At 32.4% G+C, this 10,592-nt stretch overlaps 1 protein-coding gene across 5 annotated transcripts in view; it reads left to right on the top strand.

Moving 5' to 3' along the window:
• Positions 1-3,989, top strand: part of LOC119631750 — a 71,254-nt gene extending 67,265 nt beyond the window's left edge. For all 5 annotated transcript variants that reach the window (XM_038024231.1, XM_038024230.1, XM_038024233.1 and 2 more), the window contains one exon: positions 3,463-3,989. In XM_038024231.1, the coding sequence (XP_037880159.1) occupies positions 3,463-3,542 (80 nt within the window). In that variant the 3' untranslated portion in view covers positions 3,543-3,989. The remainder of the gene's footprint in view (positions 1-3,462) is intronic.
• The last annotated feature ends 6,603 nt before the right edge of the window (positions 3,990-10,592 follow it).

Here is a 10,592-nt window from a genome sequence, read left to right as displayed (position 1 = left end):
TGTGTGTGTGTGTGTGTGTGTGTGTGTGTGTGTGTGTGTGTGTGTGTTTGTGTTTGTGTTTGTTTGTGTATGGAAAGCTCCCAATTCTCTATTTAAACCATAGTACTCAAACTGATATTTGATCAGAGCACCTTGTGCAAAATGCAACGCAATTATTATGTCTTATGGTTAACACACCCTCTCCTCTCTCTCTCTCTCTCTCTCTCTACCTCTCTCTTTACTCTCTCCGTTTTCGTAGACAACGCCTGATGTACCGTTTCTAAAACATCACCACTCACCACACCATCGATTTCTTTCACATTTTTTTCTCGAATAATTTGAAATTAAAAGAAATAAATAAATAAGTAAAAAAAGAAAGCTCTTTGTCATCACTAGCACACCTTTGTATATATCACACCATTCACGCTTTCTTCTTCTTTACTACATTATATGTATGCTTACATACGTTATGTTGTCTTGCCTTTATGCCAGCAAATCATAAACTTTTCTCTCAATATTTTTATATTTTAGTTTAATTTTTTTTAATTTAATCTTCAACTTTAAACGAACCAAGGAAACACTAGTTTAAGCGAAATGTGTATAAATGAACTTTCAGTCTAATTTACATTTGCAAACAACAAAACCTACTTGATTCTATCTGCCGTGAACAGATTGATTGTTAGGAAAAAATGTAATAAGAATAACCTGGACAATAATGTCTAGTGTTTATCGACTATGACCGCTACGTATCCCAACAACTGCCATCGTATTGTAATGAAACATCAAATCTAATAAGGTAGTTTTTTTTAAAGTCAATTTTAAGAAAAAAAAAAAATATATGCAAACCTAAGTAATATGCAAAGCTCTGTTAAAGGATTGAAGGATGCATTTAATTACTAAATCATATAGGCAGGCACATCTGTTGACAACCTCAATATTGTTTTTGTTAAAGAAAATAATAAACTTAATCTTAAATGTATTCTTATTACACCCAACCCACTAAGATGAATTCAAAAATCATCTAAATCGAGTCCTGCTTCCACTTTCCCACATTGAAAATTGTCAAATTATTCATCCGAAAGTTTAAAAATTCGAATTTCGTTCTCTCTTAATAAAATTTCCGCAGAACTAAGAATTCCTTCATAAAGCGAAAGCGCTTTTCGCCCACAATTACAGCATGGAAGCATGAATTTTGATCAGTAAATTCATTTCTAAGTTGCTGCCAAATTGTATGAAAGTGTATTTAAAAATATATACCATAGCTTGATACGAATGTACGATTCACGAGCTGCATATATTAGGCGAACGAATTGTGATCTATTGATGAGAAAAGCCTATTATACACAAACGGATTAATGATAACCAAAAATCATTTTGCTTATCTATTTAAAAAAAGGAAACTTAACCCATCCCGACAACCGAATATATTAAATATAAATGATGATAAATCCTTACAATTATCGAGAAGTATTGTTCAGAGATCCCATTAATTGTGCATGCATTCCTATTAATTAGCAATACATTTTGAATCAATCCTGTAAAGACTTCCCGCGGAAAACATTTATGTACTTATCTAACAAATTGCGTAAACTTTGCATTTGCGTAAAATTTCAAAAAAAAAACATTTGTTGCGTATGAGTTTTATTTGATAAAAGAATTCCACATACGTTTGTTTACGGTTAACATAGATTTTAATAATTCTCCTTACCTTCGCCTCGTTTATTGCTTAATGACTTCTGTGTAACACCATTTCTCCGGCTAAATGCAATTGAATATAAATGTATATATATATACAGTATATACTTAAATATTTCTATATATATATGTGTATACATATATATATTTGTACTCTCTTGTCGCAAAAGATCCTACGAAGAAAAAGTTAACTTAACGACTTGCAAAGTCTTGTTTCATTTATCGATTAACTCTCCCGATTAAATCGATTTGTAGCTAAAAATTGCTCCCTTTTATTTATTACTTCACATGTCTTCTATTTGAGACATTCGTTACTATATACTACTGCCCCTTCTTCTTCTCCGGCATAGTTCAATTCTAATTGTTTAAGTTTAAGTTTTGCTTTTTTCTTTTCTTTTTCTTTTGTCTACTTTTTTCCATCATTTCAACGATGAAAGAAAATGTTGGCATAATGCGCAATCAATAAGTATACATATATATATATATATATATATATATGTATATGTCTCTCTAACTAGAATAACAATAGACAATCGCAACAAAAATTGAAATGAAATAATAAACGCAAACGAACCAAAAAAAAGAACATTTAATAAAATTACAAAATAATATAAAAATATTGTCGCCTTAAAATTTGACAAAAATATGCTCATTTTCCGTAACAAGCGATGTCAACATTTTAGCTGCAATTCTTTTTACTAAAAAAAAAAAAAAAAAAAAAAAAAATGTTTATTTCTTCGTTTCGTCATGCTTTCATTGATCATTTCAAATACATTTTTATTTTATTTCAAATAATACATTAACTTTATTGCATCAATCAAACATAGCCATAACCTAAACGATAAACCAAAACCTGCACGTTTTCGCTCGCTATATCTTATAATTAAAAAATAAAAGATCAAATCATATTCCATTTCATTAAAACTCCTCTAGCTAACAATAGTTTCTTCTTCATCTTCTTTTTCTCTTTTTAGTTTTAATTGTAGACTTCTTAAGATTCTTTATTGTATTTATGAAAAAATTATCTTACGTTTTACGAATCCATTGGCAATTATTATTGATGGATGATTATTTATACCGTTTGTCGTTCCGTTTATAAAACTTAACAGCAAACGAATGATGCCCATACATCCTATTCTGGCACTCATTTCCTGCCACCTTCAATCGCCCAAAAGTTATTTTATAATTGCGATACCCTCTGTTCTTTTCAATGATGCTTACAATTTAAATTTGAAACAGCAAATACTTCATTTGTATTTGCTTGAGAAAAACAAAAAAAAAAAAATAAATAAATAAAAAAATTAAAGAAAAAACCGCATTACCTTTTAAATAGTTTTATGAATTCCTTTTTTTTTTTTTTGGGGACTTTAAAACATCTCAAATATAAAATTGAATTAAAGAGAAGCGCATATATTGGGTTCATTTGTAATTCCGCTGCAAGGATGAGTGTCCGCACGACTAATCGACACACCTACAAATTTCTGCTTTATACATTGACGGAAACCTGCTCCGAGGAGTATACATCATTTTGTTTTTGTTTTTTTCTTTTACTTTTTTTACACTTTCAATTTTATTTGATTTATTTGAATTCCTATTTTGCACCGTCTTTGCGGGACGTTGTCTGGGCATCGCTTAAATTAATCATGTCTCGTGGTTTCCACACCGGGGACCCTATAAAAAAATGAAAGAAAAGAAATATGTGGAAATAATATGAAAAAAAAAATTTTTATCAAAAAACATTTTTTTCATATTATTTCCACATATTTCTTTTCTTTCATTTTTTTATAGGGTCCCCGGTGTGGAAACCACGAGACATGATTAATTTAAGCGATGCCCAGACAACGTCCCGCAAAGACGGTGCAAAATAGGAATTCAAATAAATCATATAATGAAACTATTTTTGTTAAGAAAGAAAAACAGAAAAAAACAAAAAAAAAAAAACAAAAAAACAAAGAAAACAAAAAAAAAAACGGCAACAAAAAATATACTTAACAATCACCTCCCGAAATGAAATCCGTGTTAAGCATTCATAAGAATAAAGCAAACTTGATGAGAGACAAGACAACAATACAAACACAGGCATATATATATATAGGCATATGTATACATATACGGGCATATGTATATACGTCTAATTCCAGCCACTGTTTCCTGCAAAGGATCTCCTTTTGTTCGATCGAAATCAAAAAATCCATAAAAACAGAGCAGAGTCGCTTTAACATACACATTTCCTATGCATGTAGCGTTGCAAAGTCCCGTTTACTTCTTCCCTTTTCCCTAGTAAATGAGAACGAGAAAAAACAAAAAAAAAAAAAAAAAGACAAAAAAAAACCAAATCAAACAAACAACTTAAGCCAAATATAAATTTAAGAAAAACTAGCAGCAAATTAATTTTCATTTTAATACAGAATTTAAAGATTAATAAATACGAACAAGCACAAGAACATACCAATAACAATCATTACGTACGTGAATGTATCTGAAATCGATGCGTTTCCTGTTTTTGTACCCAACACCATGGCCGGAGGATGCACTAATTTCTTCATATTCTTTATAACATTTAACCAATTAACATCGGCAATCCTGCTTGCAGGCCTATGCCAATTTGGCCAATTCTATTCATAGGTCGGTCGATCGGTCGGTCTATCCTTCACTTTGTTAATGTTCTATATATATATATATATATATATATATATATTCAATGTAAGCGTGTTGTTGTTAATTGCCAGAGAGCTCAAGTCTGAAAATAAAATTTTCGACAAATCTTCAAAAACCGAAAGACTGAAACTATCTCTAAAAGAAAATCAAAAATTTCTTCAAAACTATGGTCCGCTTTAATTAAATGAACAGTGTAAGCATTATTCGGTTTAATCAACTGACATTCTCTTAGGTGACGGGTATAACTAAGATTCGCCTCAATATAGCGAATGTAGCTCAATTATTTGTTTTTAGTTTTCCATTTGTTTTGTTTTTAGTTCATCTTCAACTCAAACGTCATTAAAAATATTGTTATTTAGTAAGAAAAAATAAAAAAAATAAAACAAAAACAAAACAAAAATAATAATAATACTAATAATAAAACAAAAAAAAAAAAAAAATAAGAAAACAAAAACCGGTCGTTTGCATTTGTCTCTGAAAAGATTTTGATACACATGATGATGTATTCATTTTATATACAAACAGAAAATGAAAATTTAAACAAAAATGTATGTATGTGTAATTGAAAAAAAAAAAAAACATACAATTTAGTAAAAAGGTTAAGGAAATCCCCATACAAAAAAAAAAAAAAAAAAAAGAAAATATTAATGTGTATATATAAACATATATACAAACATTCACACACTTAATAGCGTTCGTAAGGCCAAAAATTCAAATTTAACGTAAATTTCAATGAAAAGCAAATTTAAAACAGATTGACATAATAATGATAATAACAATAATAATAATAATAATAATAATAATTAGTTCAAAGTTATAAATGAAATCATTGACATGACATACTTACACACTTACAAGTAATTAATTAAATGCAAATACAACAAACATACAATTTTATCAAAAGAGAAATAGAAAATAAAGGCGAAAAAACAGAGAATACCGAGAACAGATGAGAAACGAAAATTGAAAAACCGAACAGAATAATAAAAGAAAATTAAAATATAGAGAAAACTTAACAGCCAATAACAGAGAGACAGACGCCACCAACGCATCGCAACACAAACACATCACACATGTAACACATGTAAGCCATCAAATGCAAAGCTCGACCTCCTTCCCTCTCTCTCTCTCTCTCTCTCGCTCTCTTTTTCTCTCCCTTGCTTTCACAGGCTATTCAATCAGCGATAAAACATAACTATTTCACGCACACATACGCAATCCGCACGCACGCTCTAACACAATTTGAGATAGAATCGAGAAATTTTCCCAAAACGAAACGCCAGAACCAAATGAAAGAGAAAGTTCACTTGAATCAATCAATCAGGTTTTGATGTTTTCTTGCGATAGTTGTTACTTAATGTATATTGTCATAAGTAAACGCATTGGAGATAACAAGCAACAACATAAGAAATGCTCGTCGTTTCCACCTTACAGATGAACAAAAAATGAAAAAAATACTCATTATGACTATTTATTGTGTACACTACGAAGGCATATTATTATGCACAAATCCGCGCATATCCGCGCATAGCACAAGTATTCTTTGTTAACTGCAAACAAGAACAGGTCGTACGTACGTAGATTTGCACGAAAAAGTAAAACAAATAAATAAATAAAATCATATGAAAGCACTTGGTTGCTATACAATTTTTGGCTCTCTCATCCTTATATGTAGTGGTATTCTGTTAATTAATTTAACACATTTCACAATAAGTTTTGTTTGCCTTTTGTCGGAACACCGCGATATATTCACTAGTAACGAAATTATATTTGGCCATTGCAGAGTCCTCTATAACCACTCATCAATAAATAGGACGAGCCGTAACATAACCTTGGCGTTGTTCCCATTCAAGTACACACGTGGAAATTTTCATCGTTGTGCATGTTACAGCCTATGAGTAATAGGCAAGAAACACAATATTTTACTTCGAAATCCGATACATTCTCAATTTATGTTTTACCGCATCCGTCTTCCTCCCAACTCGTTCGTTTGCCATATTAACTTGCCTGCAAGACTTTCAATGTTTTTGCCCAATTTGTAGCAGAGTATGTTGATTACGCATCTCGGCAAAGGCGATTTGAGAGATCGGCAGACATGCTTAGAGCAATACAAAAATTGCTAAGCTATCTAAAGTTGTCTTTTTTAGTATTGCATACCATCACCCTTCGGTGTAACATAATATAATTTATCGTTGCGATACTATTCCAGTAATGAGGCGTTTTACCCGCAAAATAACTGTCGATAATGTTCACTAAATAATGTGGTAATGTGAGTTCATTCATCGCTGCTTGGCAAACTCGAAAGCATTTTTGTGATCGAGCATCATTGCACCTTGCAGCGTGTTTCCTTTCTTTGGCTGAGCCGGCTCCAAAAACTTACTACTTTGATGGCATTGATATTCGAGTGGACGAACTTCACCTATTATATCGAGCAAGCAGATAGCTCGAAAAGTTGACGGATCGCTAGCTGGCTTATTTGATTTTGACGGGAAATCGAGTGCTTGACATTTCCATCGATCGACTTATAGACATACAAATATTTTGACTTGCCATAGAAAGAATGGCTATCATTATTGCATAATTAGAGATGCCATCTAAGATGGACGTCTGTTGGCGTAAACTTACTTTGTTTGCGATCGTATTTGCTCCTTTAATCGCTCCTGCTGCTTTTATATTCCTCGCATCCACACAATTCCTCGGTATGTAATCAAATAATATTGTTTGCGGAACGAAAGTGTTAACCATATATATACAAGCAAACTTGGCCAGATCGACTGACATATGGATTTCAGTGCTTTCATAGCTACTTCGTAGGCTAATCTCTAATGGACGCCGTTTACCGTTGCTTATATGCCTGGATCTATGACACAAACTTCTTGGTCTGTTACGTTATGTCTGCAATGAAACAGTTTATTGGCGTCAATACGTTAATGGACTTTGAGCCATCGCATGTTTGCTCAACATGTCGTATGGTGTGGCATACCACACTGTTAGCAGGACCCGATATTGTTCGAAATGCTCGAAACGACACTTGAACAGCGCCGGATTCCCAGCTGGGTCCGTCTAGCAGTTTTATGTATACGTTGATCCGTTCATTAGACAATAGTTGGAAAATTATAGCATGGATCAGTTTTTTTTTTTTTTTTTTGCTAAGCGCGCTGGAGGTAGAAACTTTCAAGATATACTGCCGACCCGTCCCTGCCGCATACCTGACTCGCCATCCCTAGCGCCATCATACTAAAACTGCGTGCCACACGCGCTTCGTCGACCACTCTCTACAGCAGGGCCACCGTTACGCATTACATTGTGCGTGTGGGTCTGTGTGAGTGTATATTTGTATGTTTGTATCTACGTACGTACCCGTATATGTATGTACGTATGTATGTTTGTTTGCTCGCTTGGATGTATTTATGTTTATATGTACGTATGTGTGTATGTAGGTGTTTGTGTACATTACATATATATATATATATATATATACTTGTAATATTTGCAAATGTAAAACAATCATATTCAATTACGTTAAATAAACTAACCATTTGTCGCGCAATATCATAAACTTAACAATCAAATATTCTTGTGTTCTTTAAAATCTTTGAAAGCGAGGTGCAGAAAAATGGAAAAGAACAAACAAAAGCCACTACACCGCTTCTCGGTCCAGCTACTTTCTTCTCCTATTACACAGTAATGAAATTAAAAACAAAAAAAAAACGAAAAAACCAAAACAAAAACAAATAAAAAGGATAATATACGCATTAAAAATTAAAATAGAAAAAAGCAAATTAACAAACACGATGAATGGATAAAGAGCAAAAATAGAATATTTGAAGAAATTTCATGTAACTCAAGCACTAGCACTCAAACTTCCATTCCTCTCATACCCTTCTCCCTACCCACTCCCTTCCTCTACCCATTCCCCTTGCCGGGCCCATCCACGATCCGATTCCTTCCTCATCATCCCAGCACAAACACAAATACGCACACACAAAACACGCACGCGCACACACAGATACATACATGTTAATGCTAATCATCTACTGTGAATGTATGTTATGTTGAATGTAAACGAATCGAAACATTTAATTAAAAGTTAAGTATAAAACAATTAAGTAAAAATAAAAACAAAACAAAAAAAAAAAAAAATATATATATATATATATATATATAAAAAAAGAAAGATTATAAGAAAACGGAAAAGAAAATTGGAATTTAACATTAACTGCAAGACAGGTGTTGGACACAAAAAATAATGAAATAAAAAAAATAATCTGAATTTTCAAATTGTGTCTACTTATGTAGTTAAAAAATTTAAATTTATATATAAAAAGAAAATAAAAAATAAATAAATAATTAATTTAATAAACTACACATGCATACAAGCATACACACGTATACACAACCACACACAGAGACACCAACAGAGACATACAGAAAGACACCAACACTAAGTCACTTAATAACAAAAATTAATAAATTCACTCACATATGAAATAAGAACAAACAAAACACTAACAATTACAACAAAAAAAAGAAGAAGAACAGGAAAAATACAAAAATAACGAAAAGAAAAAAAATAAAAAAATTTAAAAAAAAACAAAAAAAGGAAAGGAAAATGAATGAATTCTCAATAGCAACAATTTATGAAAATTAATAATAATAAAATAAATTTAAAGAAAATAAAAATGCAAGGAAAAGTAACGCATTTTGATGAATATGATCAAATAAAACTAATTGATTAAAATGATGAAAATTACTTCTCTGACTTTTATTTCTATCCATCGATTATAGTTAATAGTTATACTCAAAATTGCTTAACGTTTTCGTTTAATTTCTTCCTTCTTCTGTCCAATCATTTAGCGGATATTACTTTTACATAAAACACCGTAATCTTCGCAAAGAAGTGTGGAGAGCGAAACAGAGAGTATACTGCAGCGTGGGAATTATGAACACTCGCTATAGCTCTCACCACTGTACGTCAATCGTAACTAAGTTACGATCTAAGGCAGCTAGGATCGCTTCTCGGTAGCCCGCAAATTTGATCTTATAGTTTGTTTGTTATAACAGGCGCCTAAATTATGTCTCTTGCCTCAAACGTTGTGTTATGTTGCCCAACACAATCACAACAAATCAAAAGTTTGCACCCTTTTGAAACTAAAACCGGGAAGAAAGTTTACTTTAAGGCACATTTTGAATGTCGACAAGGAACATCAAATTAAACTCGCTTTTTGCTCGGCGATATTATTTTGTGTTAAAAACACATCGACGCTTTGTCACAAAATTACTTGAGCAACGTGACGCGTTAACCGAAAGAAGTATAAGGTAATGAGCTTTTTCCGTATGAATTGCGCATCAAAAGTTAAAGTTATTGAGCTCTAGGATTTGTTTCGCATATGACATAAAATAACTTCTTATTTACAAGATTCACAAGAGCGGCAAGAATGCATGTGGGCTTAAGTAAATCGCTCTCAATGACATTGTATCTCTTCGTTGAAAAAACATGATTATCAAGTAACGCCGCTAAAGTTTATTCGCTGAATTGCCTCCGCGGAGCAACAGTGGAATAGAATACGTTTTACTCTAAAATAAAAAATACTTTAAGAATGACTTCTAGTTTTCACTACTTGTGCCTAAGAGCAGAAACTACTGGAACATTCCTGCCAATCGTACGTCCCCGATGTCCATTTCTATCGTTTACCATCGTTTTAACGAACTTAACACAACTTCTCTGTAATGAGTACGATAAGAAAAAGAAAGAGAGGGCTACGATTTTGTCCCAAAATAGTCGACTAAAAAAAATTTCCCATTTTTGCCCCCGAAAATTCGCAATGAGTACTCGTTATCCAAATATCAAAGTTTGTAGTTAATTGCAATCGCGTCACTATTGCGGCTCGCAGAAGAACGCTTACACATTCCACTCAATACATGCGCTAAATTTGCAATGAGTAGCTAAGCGAAGTGGTAAGTTAAACATAAATTGATTTCAACATTTTCTTTTCCCCTTTTAAAATTGCTTAGCTACACCACTGGGTGCATGTCTACTGACAGTTCAAAATAGGAGAGGTACGAGCAATAACTCTATTAGGAAAAGCTTCGTTCTTTTTCGCCTGCTGCAATTATTAAATGCGCCTATCACTTATTGTCCGGATTGCTTCTCACTTCCAATTTATGGCACTGACAGCAGCATTCTACTAAACGTTACCGATTATAACTATTTCGGGCAGCCATCTGTAGTTCGGCCGCTTTATGATTTACTTTCAATA

The sequence above is a fragment of the Glossina fuscipes genome, unplaced genomic scaffold (genome assembly GCF_014805625.2).
Source record: "Glossina fuscipes isolate IAEA_lab_2018 unplaced genomic scaffold, Yale_Gfus_2 1, whole genome shotgun sequence".
Classification (NCBI taxonomy): Eukaryota; Metazoa; Arthropoda; class Insecta; order Diptera; family Glossinidae; genus Glossina; species Glossina fuscipes.
This window is presented reverse-complemented; position numbering and strand designations above follow the sequence as displayed.